At 35.0% G+C, this 23,901-nt stretch overlaps 1 protein-coding gene across 3 annotated transcripts in view; it reads right to left on the bottom strand.

Moving 5' to 3' along the window:
- The window catches only part of SPoCk (secretory pathway calcium atpase), a 101,242-nt gene that overhangs the window by 15,963 nt on the left and 61,378 nt on the right, over nucleotides 1-23,901 (bottom strand). For all 3 annotated transcript variants that reach the window (XR_011950037.1, XM_072522350.1, XM_072522349.1), the window contains exons 2-12: nucleotides 18,788-18,930; nucleotides 10,123-10,368; nucleotides 8,290-8,551; nucleotides 7,995-8,232; nucleotides 7,594-7,889; nucleotides 7,131-7,401; nucleotides 5,471-5,722; nucleotides 4,912-5,227; nucleotides 4,624-4,765; nucleotides 1,813-2,004; nucleotides 1,163-1,400 (exon numbers count right to left, since the gene is read on the bottom strand). Coding sequence is in view for 2 of the 3 variants with exons in the window: in XM_072522350.1 (XP_072378451.1) it covers nucleotides 1,163-1,400; nucleotides 1,813-2,004; nucleotides 4,624-4,765; nucleotides 4,912-5,227; nucleotides 5,471-5,722; nucleotides 7,131-7,401; nucleotides 7,594-7,889; nucleotides 7,995-8,232; nucleotides 8,290-8,551; nucleotides 10,123-10,368; nucleotides 18,788-18,930 (2,596 nt within the window). In the remaining variant the exon portion in view is untranslated. The remainder of the gene's footprint in view (nucleotides 1-1,162; nucleotides 1,401-1,812; nucleotides 2,005-4,623; nucleotides 4,766-4,911; nucleotides 5,228-5,470; nucleotides 5,723-7,130; nucleotides 7,402-7,593; nucleotides 7,890-7,994; nucleotides 8,233-8,289; nucleotides 8,552-10,122; nucleotides 10,369-18,787; nucleotides 18,931-23,901) is intronic.

Below are 23,901 nucleotides of genomic sequence, written 5' to 3'. Positions count from 1 at the left end.
TATTGTTATGGTTATGTGTTTGTATACAATTCTAACATTGTACATATTCATATTTTATTATAACTTGTTTAAATGGAGCTTGTCAACAAATCAGATAGGCATCGTCACCTTGTAAGATTTTAAATAATGTTCAGATTAAACATATTGTGAAGATGGTGTAGTGTCTTTTTGTTCTGGTTAATAAACCGATAACCTACCATTAAGATCTTCTCATAGTATATCAATCATATATTTTGACATTAATTCATAATAAACATTAAATCAATCGTACAAACGAAGCGAAGTAAAGAAGATACAAGCCTTTGAATACAATGAATTTCAGTATATAAAGGATATAAATGTAAAGAAATGAAGGTTCTGTAGTAATTGATCGATAAAAGTGGATTATGAACGCCAACATACACTGCAAATGCAAATTACTGCAACTTATGAGTAAATATAATTGAAAAAAAAAAGGTAATAAGAAGGATAAGACATTTATGGTTAAAAAGACTGTGATTCAACGCAGTGGCGCACCTAGAATTTTCCTGGTGGGGCGGTTGGTTGGACACCGAAATTTTTTTTATGCTACCTCCATTTTGAGTCCTTAAAATTTGGGTTTTAGTTTAATTTAAAGTACTAAAGATAGTAGCGTCGAAGATTCAGCTATCTGTTATCCTGCCTACCAACTAAAACCACACGCTCCTACTTGTGCGCAGTTTGACTGTCGCACGTACCGTACTCCGAAAGTAGGATAGCCGCTGTAGGGCTGACGACATTTTTGGAACACTCTTTGGACAAAATACTTAGCGTTTATAACTGTCAATTTGGGAACAAAGATGACAGTTAAACTAAGACTATAGACATTTTATAATTCTCTATCTATCTATACTGCCCATGCTGTCCAATTTCGGACATCGGCCCCCTCTTTCTTCTTTCACGTTTCTCTATTGTAGGCAATTTGTAAATTTGTATCCACTTCGGGCCTGCGTGTTTCTTCAAATCATCTGACCATCTCGTTTGTGGCCTTTCTCTTTTTTGTTTGTAACTATATGGTCTCCAGTGTCTAATCATCTTATTCCATCTTTTATAATTATATACCATTTATAAAGGATTTTTAAATAATTTTTTTTTAAAGTAAGACTCGCATTTTCATATCATAGACTATCATAGAGATACTCACCCCAAGCAGTCAACGATTCCGTTTGGAAAATCGTCTGTAGCGGCGGCAGATACACCACCAACATTTGTCCCAACACTGACAGTGTAACAGCGATCAGGAACATTTTGTTCGAAAACAAACCGATGGTAAATACGCTCTTAGTTTGTGATCGGCAAGAGAGGGCGTTCCACATGTCAAAGAAGACGAAACAAGTGAATGTCATCGTCGTATCTCTAGCAGTTATACCTTCGGAGCTTAGCTGAAAATATAAATATGTTTAAGTGATAGATTCGACCGTTACTTGATGGAAATTCATTTTATATAATAATAAAACACTGAAAACTTTGTTTTCAAAACTTCCACAAAATTTATTATAATATTTTATCACTACAGCTGTTTCGGCAGAGTGCCTTTCTCAAGTGATCTATTTTTAGATGTGTTTACAATTTAAAGACTTGAGATAAACAGTTCTACCCTCCTCAACTTATTTCGTTTAAGACTTTAAATTGTAAACACATCCAAAAATAGATCACTAATAGAACAACAGTAATAATAGTAAATAAATAGTGTAAATAAATAGGAATGTGAGTTTAATTCCCGTTACGGTATGAAATAAAAATGTTTAAAATTTTAAATTGTTGTATAATCCTTGTAGTAAAAAATTTAGTTACCTCCTTTTGAAAAACCCAAAGGGTACCACCAATAATAAAGAAAGCTGATAGCAAAACATTTAAAATTAGTTTCTTTGTTATCATAGGCTCTTTGGTGTCCCGAGCTTTTTGTTTAACGACGTCCTCCTCGACTGGTTCTACTCCTAAACTTTGTGCTGGAGGTCCGTCCATAATAATATTTATCCACAAAATCTAAAAATAAAACATAATACTGGTTTATTAAAAATCGACAAATATTGAAACAAAATGCAGATAAAACAGTAACTTACAGTAGGTGATCAAATTATTATGCTCAGTCAGTAAATTTTAAGTTTAACACATAAAACACATTAGAAAGTTTTACAGTAAAATCATATAATATGCTGCTACACAATTAAGGTATGCCAATATGTTTTGACACTAATAACTTTATTTTTTTGACGTTGACAGCTCTAGAACTGTCTTTGTGTCAAATTAAGTGGTGAAGTTGCGCTTGGAGGTTAGAATTGAATTTGCCTGTTTTTATTTTGTTTTTGAAAGATTGAAACCGTTTTATCTATGTAGTATGTTTTAATAAAGTATTATTGGTGGTTGTGAGTGAAAAAAATATCAGTTTTAATTTAAAAGACACTGTTATGGAATACAAAGCTTTTCCAACGTCAGATAGCTTAACAGTGCCAAATAGCGCAAGCAACAGTGAGCAATATCAAGAAAAAAAAACCAGCAAACCCCTGACGCATCAAAGTGTCCAAAAAGTGGTCGAAAGTGTGTCACTACACCCAGAGACGAGAGAAAAATGAGGGACATCTTCGTAAACAAATGAAAGAAACCACGAAAAATCCTTACAGGACTTATTTATGAAGCTAAGACGCCAGTTTCTGACATGATAGTCCGCAGAAGGCTTGCTGAACAACGTTTCAAATCATGTCGCCCTACCAAAAAACCAAAGTTGACCATCGCAATGATAAAAAAGAGACTGCAATGGGCCAAAGAACACCAAAATTGGACAATTGAGGATTGGAATAAGGTAAACTACATCACTACTACAGTTTAAATCCCTATAACCACTGTTTTTATTCTAAAAAAATATCTAATAGTTTTTTTACAGGATTGTTTCTCCGATGGGTCTACAGTGGAGATTCTCATGGACAAGGCAACCTCCATCCGAAGATGGGTGGGTGAAAAATATCACAAGGATTGCATAGTGGAGCGAGTAAAGCATTCTCTCAAGATCATGGTGTGGTCTGTGATCAGTAGCAAGTGCACAGGGAGGCTGTACATTATGAAGGGAATGATGAACCAACATCAGTATATTGAAGTTCTGGAAAAAAAGCTTATGCCACAAATTAAAGACTGGTTTGGCTAATCGGAAGATTTTACCTATATTCACGATTCAGCACCGTGCCATAAGGCAAAAACACTAACATCGTACTATCGTACTTAGAAAAAAAGAAAATTAAAGTACTGAAGTGGCCAGGTAATTCTTCAGACCTCAATCCGATCGAAAATCTATGGCAACTCATGAAGAGGGGGATTTCTCAACAAATTGTCACAAATAAGCAGCAGTTAATTAAGAGACTCATTGCCAAATTGCACAGAGACGATAAAATAAAAAACATTCAAAGCATGTCAAGAGGGATCAAAACTATCATCGAAGTTAAAGGACGTCACACGAGTGTTTCTGATCTATTTTTATATTATACACATATCATTAGATACTTATATGCAGTTTTATTCTTTATTAAACATTAAGATACAAAGTTTTTTGCAGTGGTCTTAATAATTTCATTACCCACTGTAAACTGAGAGAGGAATATCAAAAAGTTTAAAAAACATGAAAATATAGATTATTTGAACATATTTTCTTTAAAATAGTTTATGAATATCCATTAAAATCTCCACAAATTACGTTAAGGGAGGGTAGGGTTGATTTCCAATATTTTAAACATATTTTTAAGAGTTATTTTTGAAAAATTATTTATGACATATCTGTGCATAGCTCCCTCCAGTTTCTCACTTTCTGGATAACTCTCATGTCCTGGTCCTCCCAACTCTCTCTGGGTCTTCCCTTGGTATTTCAGTTTCTGGAGTCCATCTTAATCACTAGTTAAGAAGGTCACCAGATGAAAGTATCTTAATCGGCATATCTCTTATTTCATGGTTCATTCTTCTTCTCATTTTTCCGTTTTCCATTCTTATCAGACCCATAATTCTTCTAAGGATTTTTCTTTCAAATATTCTTAATCTTTCTTCATCTGTGATTGAACCATTGGTCTAATTGCAACACTATATTTTCAGTTTTGTATTTCTGGATAAGTTCTTGTCCTTCACTAGCCTATGGTACCTCTAGTATGTTTTGTTGAATGGCTCATTCCCTCTGTTACTTCTTTCCTTCTCTTATTTTTACCATTCACAATTACTCCCAAGTATTTAAATTGTTAAACTTCAAAAGTGCCGTTTTCTATCTTAATTTCTTTCGTTCTAGAGCAGATTAGATATTTTGTCTTTCCTTCGTTAATTTCTAGACTTCTTTTCCGTGCTCCATTTGCCAGGATTATTACTGCTTCTTTTAATTTTTCCTTATCTCTTCCCATGCTTCCCCGCTGTCCTTGACTGTTCCTTCTACTGGTATGTTAACAGGGAATCGCCTTGTCACACTCTGTTTCTATTGCAATTGTATTTTCTTTCATTGTCATTTGTCTCGTCATGAATAGTTTTTTTCCTGCTACTTCCTTATTTTGGTTATGTTAAAGGAATATGACATAAAATGAATTTTAACTTTGTTTTATATATTTTATATTATTTCGACTATCTATTGTAGAGCATACTTACTTGCATAGCATTCAGTGGATTAGGAATATCTAATATTGTTGATAAAGCTATTAAAGAAAGTGCGGCTATTGACGTTGACAACTGGAAAGTAACAAAATTCCTAATATTATAGAAAATACTTTTTCCTTCTTCTATGGCGGCTCTACAAATAAAACAATAATTAAAGTTGAAAGATCTGGCGATAAATCAATTTAATTGCATAATAAATTTCAAGTAAAATTTATATATGGCCGTAACTGGTTTGCTAACTAATGCGCTCAATGTTTAATTCGATAATAAAGTACTCACATAATTGTGTAGAAATCATCATCCACCAGAATCATATCCGCAGCTTCCTTACACACATCCGTTCCATTTTTACCCATCGCTATACCGATGTCTGCCTTTTTCAAAGCAACACCATCATTTACGCCGTCACCGGTCATACCAACGATGTGGCCGGTCCTTTGTAACGATTTTACTATGGACAATTTGTTTTTGGGAGACACCCTGTAAAATACCGTAGCTCTGGGAGTTGCTTCGTCCAATTCGTTTTCGGTAAAAGCGTCTAGTTGTTCCCCTGATAAAACTTGAGATGGAAGAGTTTCCAAACCAATTGATTGCGCTAAAAAATCACATTAACATAAAACAGTGTGACAGCATTCAGTTTTGCATTATAAGTTATTATATGTTTACTATATAAATGTGTTTTGTTTCTTTAGAACAAATTTAGACTACTTGGTATCTAAGTTATTGGGCCATAAAGATAAATAAAACAGTTCTATAGATCAGTGTGTAATCAACATTAAGGAGTTTTCTTTTTGATATTTCAATGCTTATTCTTAGTTATTAGCTTATTATTACTCACCAATAGCAACTGCAGTGTCCACTGCATCTCCTGTTACCATTTTGACTTGTACCCCGGATTCTTTTAGAATAGAAATTGCTTCTCTAACTCTTGGTCTAGGGGGATCACAGATTCCAATGGTTCCCATATAGGTTAGTTCTTGCAAAGTAGTACCTTTCGCCATCGTAATAACCCTTAAGCCTTTTTTACCGATTTCGTGTGCTTCGGCTATAAATTCTTCCTTCTTTTGATCATTTATTGGCTGTGGTGATCCTAAATGAGAAAAATCATAATAAATGGATAGTGGAGCACAAAGAAAATAAAAGACGGATGTGAATTTTAAGAATTCATATAGGATATTTATTCCAGGCAGGTGTGTATGGAGAAACAAGGAATACTACTACCAACAAGAGTTGGCGGAAGTTTTGTCTTGCAGAGGAATTGCACCGTTGTTCAAATGGAAATTTAGGCGATATTGCAATGTGTAAGGGGAAATAAGACAGAACTTTTGAAAAAGAGCAGGAAAAGAGCAGCGTATATATTGTCAGATAGTCAAACGGCACCTAAGCCCGTAAACTGAAGGGACTGCATTGGAGAACAGAATGAACTTTGATACCGGAAAAAGGTTGAGCTTGTCTGGGTATCGGGATATCAAGTTGCTAAAAGAGGATCGAACAAACCAAACGGACCAGCAGTTAGTGTGGTAGCACCACAGTCTGCAGTCCGAAAGGCTGTAGAGGATAGTCCTTCGCCAAAGATAGTCAAAATTGGGAGAGAATCCCAAAACAAATACATGGGAAAATCTTCATTGATCAAATGAAAAAACAGGAAATGCTCTATATGGGTAAAAATAAACTGAGAATAGTAACAGCAATGTTGACCAGGTAGGCAACAGTAAAAGAATTCCTGAATAAACTAGGAATTCACAATGGATATCTTAACTGCACACTCGGCGATAAGGAACCAGAAACTGTGAAGCATATGTGTTATGCGATTGTGAGGCGCTGGAACGTAAAAGGCAAAAACTATATGGGAAACCAATAGGAGACCCTGGTATATTTAGAACACACCAAGCAAAACTTATAAAGGGTACAAAAATTCTAGACTAGGGGTAGAAAACAACAATGGACAGCAAACACAATAAACTTAGGCTTCAATAATAACGGAGATCTTGAATTAAACGAAACCAGGGAAAAAAATAAAATTTCAAGGGCCAAGGGTTGATAAAGTTCTACTATCCTTCAGCCTATCTTTGAATTGGTATTTGGATATTGCTAGAGATACGCACAGTTCTGGGTTTTTATCAATTTTAAGCGAAGAATTGTGAAGGGAGACAGGACAAACGAATGTTGAAATTGCAGATACGAAAACGGAAGAGGAGGTGACTTGGCCACACTCTTAGGAAAGCAGATGTTGCTATGGAAAAGAAAGCTTTGAAATGGAATCCTCAAGGAGCGAGAAGGCGAGGTAGAGACTGAGGTTAAGGACCTGATGTAGGACCATTAAAAAGGAAGCATGAAGTATTGGGATGACTTGGGCGAGCTAGGAATAGAGACGAATGGCGGAATCTCCTGAATACTCAGTGCTCCTCAGCAGGGAAGGTTAAGAAGAAAAATATCAGTCTTCCATACAAAAATTTAGGTGGAATAAAAAGTAAACAATATAAAAGAGCTGTATTTACCATTACGATTATAAGTTGTGCATTTCGGCAGGATCTTCTCTATAGCACCTTTTACGAAGAATATTTCTTCTTTATTATTATCGTATTTGTTAATGCATTGAACGGCCATCATTTTCTGCTCTGAACTGAATGGATATTCCTTAAGTCTGATATACCGATTGCCTATATTATCCATACCGTGTTTCATGGCTGCGGCTAGAAGGGCGCCCTCTGTAGGCGTTCCGAGTAATGTCTCATCTTTTATAATCGCGTTGTTGCAAACTGCTCCAACCTGGGAAAAAAATATCTTGAGATTTTAAACTAAAGGGTGGTTAAATCTAACTGTGGTAGGAGGTTATAAACTTCATAGCTATAAAATGTATATGTGACATCTATAATTAATTAAGGAAGCATCTACAAAGTCGTTTAAGATGTATAAAATTATCAGTACTTACAAAAATGCAAAATATATCATTTTATTTACCTCTAGCAACTGCCTTATACTTTCTCTAGCTTTATCCGGAAAATCATACTTGGTATGTAATAAAATTTGCCCGTGATCATTGTAGCCAGCCCCTGTAATCTCAGCTATGTAACCGTCGGAGGTTACGAGTACAGTAGCTGTCATTTCATTTCTCGTTATTGTACCGGTCTTATCCGAACAAATGACGTTCACGCACCCCAACGTTTCGACCGTAGGTAACTTCTTTACGATCGCTTTCCTCTTCGCCATTCGCATGACACCTAAGGCTAAGGTTACTGTTACTACAATAGGTAAACCTGAAAAAAAAATTATTAGCAATCTATACACTCTGGTTAACTTTAAAGGACAATAGTTATGTTATAAGGGCACAAAAAATGTGTCTAAATTATTAATAGTCGTACCTTCAGGAATAGCGGCTACAGCTAAACTAACTCCGATCTGGAACATCTCCATGATGAGTTTTCCTTGGATCCATCCTACGAGCATAATAAACCCGATGATAGCAAATGAATAGATCGATAATTGTGTGCCTAATTTATCCATAGATTTTTGTAGAGGTGTTTTTGGAGCTTCTTCTTCTAACATCATTTTGAACACTGAACCAAATTCGCTGTTGGTTCCTGTACTTACAACTACGCCCTAAACAAAATATTAACCGTAACTATTTAGATAAAAATAATTATAGAAGAGTCTTACCTTTCCCGTGCCGTTTCTAACCAAAGTACCCATAAATGCAATATTGGTGTTCGACGAATGCGCTCCATTTGGTCTGATGACTGAATCCGTGTTCTTTTTTGCCGGTTCCGTTTCACCTGTGAAGGAGCTTTCGTCTAACGTGAGATCATGAGCTTCGAAAAGACGTACGTCAGCTGGTATCCGATCTCCGATGTTAAGGAGTACCACGTCTCCAGGAACCAACTCTCTTGCTAGAAATGTGTCTGGAGTTCCTTCCCTTAGACTAAAAAAAGAATCTACAATAATTATTGATATATCAACATACTTTTGCTAATTTTGTTTCCCCTCATAGTCAAAATTTCGCTTACAAAACCTTCCGCTATCGAACAATATACTTAAGTTTTTGAACAATGAACATATTGCGTGGGCAGTTATAAAAGACAGACGCTGTTTGTAAAAAGTTACCTGTTAGTTAGAAAGAATTATACATTCACTCATTCTCCGCCCACCGTTCAGACAACACAATTAATTTGATAGCAGTTTTCCCAATCGAAGAAAACATATTTCAACTTATCTTATGTGTGTGAGATTAGAAAAAGGTTTCCGCACAATTAGAATTCAAGATCTAGATGGGAGATCAGCTAAGAACACGACACATTAGATCTACGCGACAACTCACTCGATTTCTTCCTATTTTTTTATAGATTTTTTGTGTCTTTATAGAAGTTAGCAATACATGAATTGGATTTAACTAGCACCGATCAATTTCCTCACGTTTTTCCAGTACATTAGTGCCCACCGTCTAGCTGGAACCTTAAAGGTAAGGTTTGTTGATATATATCTCTGAAAAGAAGGATATCTGTGTCGATGTCAGTTTACTGTTACAGTGTGGGAAAATTTTAAAGATTCTTTGTTTGGTTAATATAAGTAATTATATACAGGTAAAGATAAAAAACATTTCTTCTCTTCTTCTCTTGCTACAAATATTTATGGGTTTTCGTCTATTTAAGAATGTTTTTCCATTCTGACATGGGAAGTCTTCTCCAACTATTCTTCTTTTGTCATTGCCTCACATGGTTCATGGCTTTAAGGTGCCAATCCTCATGGTGGTTTATGGAATACTTCAAAAATGGAAACCTTAACAAACGAGGATAGAAACTGTTTGAATTATGTGAAGACAACTAAATGATCATTAAAAACGCCTGGTATAAACATCACAAACGACGCTTAGCCATTTGGAATATCCCATGTAATGTTGGCAACAATCCTGAATTTGGAAGAAATCAAATAGATTATATACTTGTAAATGAATGTTTAGAAATGCTGCTAGAAGAGTCAGCTGATATTGGATCATATCCTCAACCTCTTGTGTAAATCAGTGACAGAAACAAACCACCAAACTTAACTTTTATATGATAGAAATAAAAAATGTAATGAAACAGGAATTGAATCATAATTAGCTATGCTTTTCTTACTATATATTTCAAGACAAAGTTGAACAACAAAGCACTGATCAAAAAACATTTTGATCAGTGCGGATAAGTTCTTCACATACACCTGTGCTGCTAATCGTACTAGCTTTCTAAGGACTTCCACTTTCATCATAGCCTTCCACAAAACATCTCTGCTGACATAATCGTACGTTTGTTTAAAATCTACAAATAATTGATGCACGTCTCGGTTTTCCCAGTCCTTCTTTCAAAATCTGGCGTAGGACAAAGATCTGGCGAATGGTTGATCTTCTAGATACCAGTGTCCAGGTTGTTTGAATGTCTACCAAATCCTCAATTATAATTCAAGAAGGATCTTGCAGCACACAATAAAAAAACGTATCAATTAAAAAAAATATCTTACCAATGACATGATGGTGGAACTAATTTCGTCAATTCCTGTAACGACTTTTCAGATCGATATTCTTGGACAAAGGCTACGGTTACTACTATGACTATGGCTACTGTAATACTGATAGCATCGTCGAATTGACTCATGCACGCTGACACTACCGCCGAACCCAGCAGCAGTAAGATTAGGGGGTTCTTGAATTGTTCTAAGTACTTCTTCCATGGTGGGTCGCCGTTTTTTACAGAAAATTCATTGTACCTGGAAGAATAAAACACATTTTAGTTACGTATAACATTCAATGAGGTGCAACGATTCAATTCATGCCTATATTTTAATTTAAACCTTTTTTGTGGACATTTTTTCTGTTCTAATTTTCTTTGTTTCATAGTTGGAATATTGGTATTACATTTTGTAATACAATTTCTTGTGATATAACCCAAAGAGACTTCCAGCGATAATTCCTGTCTTTAATAGATAAATCTGGACTTTCATCTGGACCTAATAAACGTGCTTAAAAAAATAAAGTTCGTGTATACGTCTGGCTTAGGTCTTCGAGCAAGCGCTCCTAACATGAACGCTTGCTTAACGACCACTTACATGCGTAGCTGATACCGATGACTTTAAGTAGCCTGCGAAGTACGGAGGGCACGTATAAGCGTGCTTAGACCGGTCACATCAATAATTTCTACAAAATGTCTTAAGAGGCTATCATTTTGTTACACAGGCACAACTATGTATGTTTCTTCATGTAATCTTCCGTGTTACAGCATCTTTTATTTTATTGTAAAAAGCAGTAATGGCTGGTAATTTTCGGCTTGTGTTGTAAATCGCCTGTTATTTCCACGCCGTGAATTTGTGTAGACTGGAAAAGGACGGCTTTTCGTTTTCTAGGCAATATGAAACAAGTGTTGTTGACAAAAAGTGTCGTTAGTTTGCTCCTAAAGTTCCTGTAATAATTAAATTATGTCTGAATAGTTATTGAGCCAAATTGATAAAGTTAAAAATGTATCTGTTGTAACACCTCTTTATGAATCAAATATGCTCTTACCATCTCTAAAACTAAATTCTTATTCCATATCGCCCAGGTCTACTTTTTTTATGTATATATTGTAAACGAATATTTTTCGCGAAAAGTAACTAAGTGTTCATTAATTTTAAATTTTAACGTCAATATTTGAGGAAAATTTGCAGTGCAATTTGTAACAAAATTATCATACATTTAGCTTATCGCCTCTAATTTGTCGCAGCTTATTTGTATTCCACGAATTTCGTGCGGCTTAGAAATTTGTTTACAAATTATTTTAAGCCCATGTTTCGGTTATGTAGTTTTCTTCTACATTTTCAACCAAAAGGAATTGGTACACCTAGAAAGGCTTGGATTTCTCTAGTGTGATCATTCATACATGTGTTCCATATGTGAAATAGTGAAAAAGACAAAAAGGCTGCGTTTTACAAGCACTGATGACCTTTTACTAGTAAAAGAATTACGAGGAGTCAACCCTCTGGAATGTCCTGTTTTTCAAACCGAAAATACTGTTTGTTCGGCTTACTCAGGTTCTAAGCTATGAAAATTGAGCACAGAATGTACATTTTGTATGTTATCATTTAAAATATGATTTAGTATTAAATCTTCTATAACTTCATCATTTGCTCCAACTAATAAAGCTTGTTCTAAAATGTCTTCCATATTTCTGTAGAAAAAATTTGAAACCCAAAATGTACAAAACCAGACAAAATATATACCTTGGGTGAAAGAAAACAAAAAAAAATTAATTATTTTGCTGTCACATGCGACATTTGACTGACAGCTGCCAACTATTAACGTGAAGCACCAATTCGACCATTTGATAACTCTAAAATTACATATCCGTTAAAACTTTATACCGTAAAAAATAGCGTTTACGTGTCTAAATAACGGAAGGATAAAATTTTACTTGATAACTCTCTAATTTAGAATTTTATTTTCATTATTGGCGCCCATACGGGTAATGGTCTCAATGTTTTTAAAGAAAAAAAAATGGTACGCCACCGAGATAATTCAAATTAAAAATTATTTTTGAATTCCTCGTTCAACTTGTGACAAAAAAATGTCTCTTGCCTGTTTTTCATACGACGCAGTTTTTATGCAAAAAAAACATCTTAACGCGTATTTTTCATTTCTTTAATACTCATCAAGAAGAATATATTCTAATACAATATCATTAAAACAGAAAAATAACAGAAAGCACCATTAATACAATTTTAAATGGAGTTCAAAATGACCTATCTGAAACATGTCACAAGATCGTGTCACTCTTATTCTCGTTGGTTTGAGCAGGCCAATGTTACGTACCTCCCCTACCTATCCAACGATTTGTATATACTGTATCTAAGTGATTACATACATTAATACTAAAATAGACTGGTGCATCACCATGTATGAACCATAAGTGTTGTCTCAGCTGTAGAGAAATTTCATCAAAAGGAATAAGTAACTCTTCCTGTAGCACGCGAAGGTAAGATTCGCCTGTTAGTCGTTGTGGGAGAAAATATGGATACATACTATACATTTACTGAAAACTGATGCTGAAAGCTACCTCTCTGCGAAATTTCAGTCAGTTTAACTGAAACCACTTTTACATAAGAAAAGTGCCGGGGTTCTTCTCTTCTGTCTTGGATCTTCTTTAGCAAATCGTTTCAGCCCGAGCCTGTCCAATCTTGTACGTACTTAACACAGTAGCACTGTCTATGTCCTGGTGGAGTGCTAATTCAAGATATGCAGTTTTCTTCTTCTTCAATGAAGAAGAACCGGAAATAAATAGAAGGCTTATGCTGTCAAATAAAGCCTATTTCGCGATGGGCTACATATTCAAATCGCGAGACGAACACTGGAAAACAAAACTCCGGGTCTATAAAACAATAATCAGGCCCATAGTAAATTACGGTTGTGAAACATGGGTGGTGACACAGAAATCTGCCAATGCATTAGATGTGTTTGAAAGAAAAATATTACGTAGGATACTGGGCCCAATAAGTGAAAACAACAACTGACGAATTAGGTATAATAGAGAAATATACGAGCAATATAGCGAACCAACTCTAGCACAATACACTAAACTGAAGAGATTACGGTGGGCAGGACACGTGGTCCGCATGCATGAGATTAGAATCCCCAGAAAATTACTAAATTCAAGAATGCAGGGAAAAAGACCTGTTGGAAGACCTAAAAAGAGATGGGAAGACGAAGTCCATGAGGATGCCAGGAACTGCCTGGGAACGCGTTCATGAAAAAGAACAGCGGTAAATAGAAATAATTGGAGAAGCCTGTTGAAGGAGGCCAAGGCCCGATTTGGGCTGTAGTGCCATTGGATGTATGGAGTTTTCTTCTTGTTAATTATTGGCTTGTTAAATCTGGCTATAAGAGATAAGACTCTGGATACTGTATCCTTAGTAACATTGGGTATATCAGTTTGGTTCGTCCATTCCTTTCGGCTGAATTTCTCTTGTTCTTGCTTCGAAGGAGGTATATAACGATTCCCATATATCGAGAAACGCAGCCAGCATCACTTCTTGGTCCAGAACGTACTCTTCCCGCTGCTCGATATTATGTAGTGCCGTTTACGTAGAGAATCCTACTCTATAATATACGCATATTGCACCTGATCCCTAATGTTCCCGTCAAGCAGTAGATCATTTGTGCTCAAAATAACACTGCTTTTTAATCATACGAAAATGAGCTTTGCTTTGATTTCAGTTAGTCTTCAGTCTTTCAAATAAAAGTATTCTATCACTTTTCAAAATTTAGTTTTTCCTTTATTTATTAGGTCCTTTACAAGACTGCCTTTATGAGACTTTAGTATACAGTCAAAAATGGACTTCTGACATATCACTCTGTATTAACTGACATTAAAAGATATGATTCTACCTAATGGTTAATAGTAATGAATAAACACCCGAATTTACCAAAAAATCCTCGTAATAATGCTTTAAATTTTTTATAACATAAATATATTTAGTTTGAAGCAATTACCGTGAATATAATGTCTTGATCGATATTTCAGCGTTGGCGTCAACGGTACATATTCTACACTGACGTTTCCGTTGATTAATAGCAGGTAATTTGCTTCTATTTATTTATTAACCAATTTTTATTTTTCTTCGTCACGGTTTTGTTATTCGGATTCTCACGGACCGTTACGGTCTAGACAATTTAGAGACCCAGGTACAAATAGAAAAATACAATTACCAAATACAGTTTTGAAATTATTGCTGGTGAAATTGCACTTTTAAAGTTCTACATTAAATTTACAAATAAGTAAATTACAAACATACAAGAATACAGTCTCGTGCGTGGAAGCTGTGACTGTTTTTAAATTTCCAAATATATTTTTGTTCGCTCATTTTTATCTATGTTTTTTTCTCAGTTTTTTCATTTTTCTTAAGTCTTCAACCTATTCGTTCTAGCGTATTTTTGGTCTGTTTTTTGTTATTTTATCTGGTTTTGTGCAATCCGTTATCGCTCTTAAAGGTGTGTCTCCTGTATCTTCTTAATATATGATAATAACATCTTATCCTCTTTGTTTTTGTGTCCATTAACACAAACCATTCTCGTATTTCATTGTTTATCCACGGTTTTGTCACGTTTTCCTCTGATAAGTGATAAGTTACTATTTTCTAATTATCCTTTTTTTGATTTTTAGTTGCTTGTTAAGATTTTTAGTTGCTTGTTAGTGTGGTCTCCGACCACAAAATGTTATAAGCAGAATTTCGCATTAAGTTACACACTAAAACAATCGCAAATAAAGACAAAAATTGATTCCAAAACACCCGGAAAAGTTTAGAGAAGCATTAGCAGAAGCTGACCCACCCGTGACTACCGGAGACCCTGACAAAACGTGAGAATACACAAAGAAATGGATCACTGAAGCCATCAACAATACTAATCCCAAAGACAAATCAGCTATGAAAAAACATTGGATAACTGAAGAGACTCTCAATCTTGTAGAAAAAAGACGAAAACTTAGAAACGGCACCTCAAATTCAAAACAAAAAGAAATAGAGATATGCATCATAAATACAACAATAAAACACTTGTGCAGAAGGGACAAAAATAATTATATTAAAAACATATGTGTACAACTAGAGGAACATGCTGACCGCCAAGAATCTATGGAGAACTTTTCTCAAAAGTCAAGTATCTAGCGAGAGAATTCAAACCGCAGATACAGATCATCAAAGATAATAGTGGAAATACCATAACAAACCCAGACGGTATCGCAGAGGTGTCGAAACAATATGACGAAATACTATTCTCTAACAACGACCCAGACAATAATACAGAGAAAAGAAGTTATAAAAAAGAATCTCAAATATTGAAATAAGAAATTAAGGCGGCAATTAAAAAGCTAAAATTCAGAAAAGCAGAAGGAGAAGATGGAATAACAGCTGAAACACTCAAAGAAATGGGAGAATTAGGGACGGAAGTAATGCTTAGAATTTGCAATGAAACCTGGAATACCGGAAAGTGGCCAAATGACTGGGGTAAACTCACGTTTATTCCCATATATAAAAAAAGTTCACCGAAAGATTGCAGTAATTACCGTACAGTAGCATTGATATCACACGTGAGCAAAGTACTTCTAACCATTATCAGTGAAAGACTAAAATCAATTCTCTTACCACATATTCCCCAAGATCAATGCAGATTCGTCCCAGGTAGAGGAACAAGAAAACATATTCTTAATATTCGTCAAATTATCGAAAAATCTCGAGAGTTTAACACAGAAACATATTTATGCTTTGTTGACTATTCCAAGGCCTTCGATACCGTAAAATGGGATAAAATGTGGCATATACTTAGAGAAATGGGCACGCCAGAACATCTAATCTATTTATTACAAAAAATATATGTAAATAATACTGCTAATGTAAGAGTTAATAATGTGGTTTCGAAAAACTTCAAATTAAAATCTGGAGTTCGACAGGGATGCATAATATCCATTTATTCTATTCAGTATATATAGTGAAATTTTTTAGGAATAGCAAGGTGGAACTACGATAGGAGGAAGAAAAATCAAAAACTTACTTTCTGTTGATGACACTGTTATATTGGCGTCATCACTAGAAGAACTGGAACAAATTATGAATAGGCTAGACACGGTGAGTACGAAATATGGTTTGAAAATAAATATGCAGAAAACCAAAGTGATGATTATGGATAGAATCAGAAACAACGAAGCAGAGGTAAGAAACATGGCAGGTTACGAAGAAATTACGCAATTTAATTACTTAGGCTCCGTTATTACTAACAGTTGAGTTTGGGAACAGCCAAAATCACAAAAGTTTGGAAGAACACTGACATCACAAAAAACACAAAATTACGCCTTGTTCGAGCATTGATATTTCCTATCGCCACCTATGCTTCAGAAACTTGGACAAGAAAAAAGGCTGATTCAAAGCGTATAATGGCATTTGAAATGTGGGTCTACCGTAGAATGTTGCGCATACCATGGACCGCCCATCACACAAATAACTCAATTCTAGCAGAACTTAACATAAAAACTAGACTCATCACAACTATCAATCAAAATATACTGAGATATTTTGGACATATAACTAGAAGAAGAGAAGGCATGGAGCGAATGATAGTTGAAGGTAACGTAGCGGGTAAGAGATCCATAGGAAGATCTTTAGTACGATAGTCGGACCAAATAAAGAACATGATTGGTTACTCATTCTCCGAAAAAACAAGCACAGGAGAGAGATAATTGGATAGAAATAGTCAAAACAAATTACATGACGCCATTACATCCTTACGAAGGAGAAAAGATAGAGGAAGAGTTGTTTTTGTTCTCTTGCTCTTAGGGTGAGCGTATCACGTGGTCTGATAAGGTAACCTCATTCGCCACTTTAGTCTAGGGGCCAGTTAGGCCACCATTTCCTTGATTCAGCCACTGATTCACTAGAAAAACATTCTGATTCGGTTATTTTGCACAAACTTACTCAAAAAAGAACACTTTCAATAAATTCGCATATTGCCAGGTCGAAAAGTGCGCCAAAATTGTTTAAACAATTTTTAACAAATTGCAAAAATCGGTCTTTTCGCCCCGGACAAAGGGTTTTTAAGGTTTTTGGGACATTCTGAAAAAAAAAAAATCATAACTTTTCTCGCACCTAAAGATGCGCTGTTTTCGAGTTCTAAACGATTTACGTTATAAAAAATGCAAAATTGGCCCTTTTCAACTCCGAAGAACAATATGAAAAAAGGAAATTTTGATGTTGCCAAAGGTCAGAAATATTCTTCGAATATCCAAGAAAATCCTGAAGCATTTTAGTTCATTAGTTTTTTAAATTTTAATCAAGCGCGTGTTCAATGATTACCGCATCTCCCTCACACTCATGCTGAGTAGGCAGCGGGTACGCGTGCGCAACGACACTGCTGTGACAAGTGATAATATTTATGTATATTATTATATATCTATCGCCGGATGCTTTAAAAACTCACATAACTGACATTTCAAAGCAGTTAAGTTGCGCGCTAGCTGTCTTTTACTTAATCTTTGATACCTCGCGTTTGTAACAGCTGGCATCCCTAATTTGCGACCATTTTTTCTCAGGCAATCTTATATCATCATATTAAGAAAAAAATTAGCCTTAATTTGATATAAAAAACATGCGTATACGTCATGAGCGGCGTATTTTATTAAAAAAATAAATGAACGAAATAAAATTTTTGTTCAAAAAAATTAATTATTATTCATTAAATTAAAAATATTTGTGGCCACTTTTTGACTGGCAACCTATTATCAATGTATTCTCCTAATTTTAAATATATGTAAAAATGTAAGTTTGATTAACTACGTTATGAACGGAGTGATCCTGCAGTGGGATACATTGGATGAACCACGTACTGTACAGACCTCTGATGCAGTACACCAAATAATGTGAAGAAAGTTCATGAAGTTCGTAAAGTAAAGATGTGTAAATTGGCAGAGATCACAGACCACCTAGTAGTGTTATCAAGTAAACTTTCATCTTTGTGCTTTGGATTATATTTTATCTTCAAATCTATTTAATTCTGCGGAATAACTCTATTTCACGCTGGAATTATAGTTTAAGGTTTAAGGTTTAAGGTTATTCTAAAATGTGCATTAAAGTTTTTATACGTTTGGTTTCGAAAAATTAGTTTACGGATTTATTATCAGATATCGCTATTTACGGATTATTAGATGTCCATACGAAGCCGTGTTAGAGTTGCTTCTCAAGACAGGAAAGATGTATTTTCACGTTCAGAGCGTCTGTGGATAGCCGTTCTGATGATTCCTTTTAGGGTGAAATACGTATAAGCGGATATACAGACGCACTATACGTGAAATCAAATCTTAACTGTCTTTTTTCTTTTCTATACGTTGTTTTCAATTTCACTAATAAATTCATGCTAGCTTTCGCTACTAGCTTTTCTAATTTATTATTTTCTATTTTATTTCTGATTGTATTCTTCCACTGTTACTTTCGTTTCACTTTTTTGTTTTCTTGTTAATAAAATTTGGAACAGATAGATCATTTAAACTCTGTTTTCTTTGTTAGACAAAAATATCATCAAGGGTCTGACAAACTAATGCAACAAGTATTGTATAACTTCAAAATAAACCGGATAAAAGCAGCCAAAATAAAAGTGATAAAAGGAAAATCTACTTACCCCGATACTGTTCTCCTATCGTTTGCTTCTTGCCATCCTAAACCTTTTCTAATATCTACTCGTAATCTCTCAGCGACTTCTTCATAACCTAAACTACTTGCTTCACTAGCTGTCAACCATAATCCAGTACTGTCTTTGTCAGTCTGAAACAAAAATAAGACATTTTACGTAATGAATACGAATACATACTGTTATGTGCCCATAATTACGGTCCTGTACTTCAGGAAGCTCTTTTCTGTCGCGAAAATCCAGACAACATTTTACCCTCAGGAAGAAGTTCTCGGCTTTCGGTATAATCGACGAGTAAAGTCCAGAAATTACGATCTGTGTAAGTGTTTATTTTGTAAAGCGATAATTATTAATTAGATATTTGTTATTTAATGAGTACGTTTGGTTCACTTATCTCTGAATCAACAGAAAAACGTAACGATAGTTTAAAATACGAGTGATGTGACAAGAATGACTATTCTCTCCAATATTATGAGTGATAGACTTTTACCATAGCAATGCACTTGTAAATCTATTCGTCATCCTCTCAACATTTAGTTGTAGTACAGTAGTACGATTTATGATGTTCTGTACCATTTCTGGTACTTTTTGGCTTTCTTAATGTCTAGAATCTCTTAAACGGTTTATATGTGAAATATATCTTTATTTTAGACACGTGTTTTAATTAAATTCAATTGTTTTCTTAGTAAAACAACCTGAGAAAACTTGATCAATCAAACTATAAATGAAGTTAAATGTGTCGATAGCAATTAAAGTAAATTGTATACTCACGCTTAATCAAGCCATTAAGAGCGATGCTGGGAATATTTATATTCCACTAAGCATCAACAATTTACCCATGTAAATTACTATCTTTCTTGTACTCATTGCGTCGAGTAAGGACGATAAATATGCGAAAATGGTTGCGTTTCGATTTAATTTGAGCTTCTTACCACTCCCTGACACGTGTTTCTGGGTCTTCCCGTCATCAGAGAGAGCTTGTAAGAAAACTCAAACTAAACCAAAACGCACCGGCTACTCGGCAATTATAGACAAAATAATTACCAGAGTATGCTACTAGAGACATCTAGTGGTGAAAGATGAAGTTAAATGTGTCGATAGCAATTAAAGTAAATTGTATACTCACGCTTAATCAAGCCATTAAGAGCGATGCTGGGAATATTTATATTCCACTAAGCATCAACAATTTACCCATGTAAATTACTATCTTTCTTGTACTCATTGCGTCGAGTAAGGACGATAAATATGCGAAAATGGTTGCGTTTCGATTTAATTTGAGCTTCTTACCACTCCCTGACACGTGTTTCTGGGTCTTCCCGTCATCAGAGAGAGCTTGTAAGAAAACTCAAACTAAACCAAAACGCACCGGCTACTCGGCAATTATAGACAAAATAATTACCAGAGTATGCTACTAGAGACATCTAGTGGTGAAAGATGAAGTTAAATGTGTCGATAGCAATTAAAGTAAATTGTATACTCACGCTTAATCAAGCCATTAAGAGCGATGCTGGGAATATTTATATTCCACTAAGCATCAACAATTTACCCATGTAAATTACTATCTTTCTTGTACTCATTGCGTCGAGTAAGGACGATAAATATGCGAAAATGGTTGCGTTTCGATTTAATTTGAGCTTCTTACCACTCCCTGACACGTGTTTCTGGGTCTTCCCGTCATCAGAGAGAGCTTGTAAGAAAACTCAAACTAAACCAAAACGCACCGGCTACTCGGCAATTATAGACAAAATAATTACCAGAGTATGCTACTAGAGACATCTAGTGGTGAAAGATGAAGTTAAATGTGTCGATAGCAATTAAAGTAAATTGTATACTCACGCTTAATCAAGCCATTAAGAGCGATGCTGGGAATATTTATATTCCACTAAGCATCAACAATTTACCCATGTAAATTACTATCTTTCTTGTACTCATTGCGTCGAGTAAGGACGATAAATATGCGAAAATGGTTGCGTTTCGATTTAATTTGAGCTTCTTACCACTCCCTGACACGTGTTTCTGGGTCTTCCCGTCATCAGAGAGAGCTTGTAAGAAAACTCAAACTAAACCAAAACGCACCGGCTACTCGGCAATTATAGACAAAATAATTACCAGAGTATGCTACTAGAGACATCTAGTGGTGAAAGATGAAGTTAAATGTGTCGATAGCAATTAAAGTAAATTGTATACTCACGCTTAATCAAGCCATTAAGAGCGATGCTGGGAATATTTATATTCCACTAAGCATCAACAATTTACCCATGTAAATTACTATCTTTCTTGTACTCATTGCGTCGAGTAAGGACGATAAATATGCGAAAATGGTTGCGTTTCGATTTAATTTGAGCTTCTTACCACTCCCTGACACGTGTTTCTGGGTCTTCCCGTCATCAGAGAGAGCTTGTAAGAAAACTCAAACTAAACCAAAACGCACCGGCTACTCGGCAATTATAGACAAAATAATTACCAGAGTTCGAATAGTTACCAGACAGAATAAATCGAAACGCAACCATTTTCGCATATTTATCGTCCTTACTCGACGCAATGAGTACAAGAAAGATAGTAATTTACATGGGTAAATTGTTGATGCTTAGTGGAATATAAATATTCCCAGCATCGCTCTTAATGGCTTGATTAAGCGTGAGTATACAATTTACTTTAATTGCTATCGACACATTTAACTTCATCTTTCACCACTAGATGTCTCTAGTAGCATACTCTGGTAATTATTTTGTCTATAATTGCCGAGTAGCCGGTGCGTTTTGGTTTAGTTTGAGTTTTCTTACAAGCTCTCTCTGATGACGGGAAGACCCAGAAACACGTGTCAGGGAGTGGTAAGAAGCTCAAATTAAATCGAAACGCAACCATTTTCGCATATTTATCGTCCTTACTCGACGCAATGAGTACAAGAAAGATAGTAATTTACATGGGTAAATTGTTGATGCTTAGTGGAATATAAATATTCCCAGCATCGCTCTTAATGGCTTGATTAAGCGTGAGTATACAATTTACTTTAATTGCTATCGACACATTTAACTTCATCTTTCACCACTAGATGTCTCTAGTAGCATACTCTGGTAATTATTTTGTCTATAATTGCCGAGTAGCCGGTGCGTTTTGGTTTAGTTTGAGTTTTCTTACAAGCTCTCTCTGATGACGGGAAGACCCAGAAACACGTGTCAGGGAGTGGTAAGAAGCTCAAATTAAATCGAAACGCAACCATTTTCGCATATTTATCGTCCTTACTCGACGCAATGAGTACAAGAAAGATAGTAATTTACATGGGTAAATTGTTGATGCTTAGTGGAATATAAATATTCCCAGCATCGCTCTTAATGGCTTGATTAAGCGTGAGTATACAATTTACTTTAATTGCTATCGACACATTTAACTTCATCTTTCACCACTAGATGTCTCTAGTAGCATACTCTGGTAATTATTTTGTCTATAATTGCCGAGTAGCCGGTGCGTTTTGGTTTAGTTTGAGTTTTCTTACAAGCTCTCTCTGATGACGGGAAGACCCAGAAACACGTGTCAGGGAGTGGTAAGAAGCTCAAATTAAATCGAAACGCAACCATTTTCGCAAACTATAAATATTTATCATCTGTGTTTAAGGAAGGAAGTCATTGAAACTACTAATTATGTATGGAATTACCTAATTACCTTTATACATCGTTGAGAATCTGTTTTTTCATTGATAATGTCTCAAGATTTGTATATTAATAAATAGTGTAGTAGTGCATGAACAAAAAATTACATAACACAAAACAATACTAGTAAAAATGTTAAAGAACGTTTTAAAGAACCGAGGCGATGTTTGGAGTTAAATATTAACTATTTGGTTTAATCACAAGAATATTAATCATAAGAATCACAAAAAACTTGGAAACAAATCAAGAAAAATAAAAAACTTTTCACAAAATTCATTACAGAAAACCTTAAGGGGCAAATTACTTTGTAAGGATTGACCCAAAGCATTTCTATCGGACTGCCGTTCTCGCTGCATTGAATCGGATTGAATGTATCGTGCATTGGGCGATTTAGAGTTGCCAGATGCGATTTTCTAAATCCCCCACTTAGAAACTGAAATTCCCCCAAATTTAAGCTCAAATCCCCCAAACTTAAAATTTTGTTTCATAATTACAATTTTTATAAATTTGAAAAGACTGTAGACTGGAAAAGACTACTATAATTTTTTATACTATTTATACTAAAACAATGAATTAGAATAATTTTTCATACCAAAAAAATGAGAATAATTTTACTTCACGATTAATAAAAACTGATGTTACCAGTGATGCCACTTATATTTAAAAATTAAAATTAAATTTAAAAAACAAAATTAGAAAATTGGACGCCATTGATTATGTGTAGAATTTGGACGACTAGGCTCTGAATCCCATTTGTTCTTTTATTAACTCAATAATTTCCAAAGTTTTTAGCCTTCTAAATGATCTATATTTCAAAATTAAAGGCCTATATTTTTGTAAAATATTTAGATAAGTACATGTTTTTTGATGCCTTAAAGGTATCTACTGGAAAAACCAGATATGTATATTATTTATTTATGTAGGAAATAGCCTTTTCTAGTCAGTTCGATCTACATTCGCAAAGTTAATTAATGATGATATCCTAAAATCCGCCACAATTTTTCCCCCAAAAAATCCCCCATCCATTTTAGCTTATAAAAATTCCCCCAGACCCTTTGAAATTACCCCAAAAATGGAGGGAAATACCCCAATCTGGCAACTCTAGGTCGGGCCCAGACGCGTGTAACGCGTAATGTAATCTATCGTGTAATGTAACACGAATTCTGCGTTTGCACGGCACTACAAGCCGTGCATGTAACGCTCGCCGTCATCCATCGGCTATCCGTAAAAAACGCAAAAACAAAGGCGCTCGCAGACTCGCAGTACTCGTTTAGACGGTATTCGTGACAGTTGTATCGTTTGTACGTTGATGATGTGAAGTGACGAACAATCACTTGAACTTTAAACGATGCTTGGGATGATATCGCTTTTTATTTGGGAAGAGATGTAGAAGAATGCAAGAACAAAATAATCAGTTTGTTTGCCTCACATCGAAGGGAAAAAGGAAAATTAAAAAGA

The sequence above is a fragment of the Diabrotica undecimpunctata genome, chromosome 2 (genome assembly GCF_040954645.1).
Source record: "Diabrotica undecimpunctata isolate CICGRU chromosome 2, icDiaUnde3, whole genome shotgun sequence".
Taxonomy (NCBI): Eukaryota; Metazoa; Arthropoda; class Insecta; order Coleoptera; family Chrysomelidae; genus Diabrotica; species Diabrotica undecimpunctata.
The sequence above is the reverse complement of the archived record's forward strand: the minus strand, read 5'-3'. Positions and strand labels throughout refer to the sequence as shown.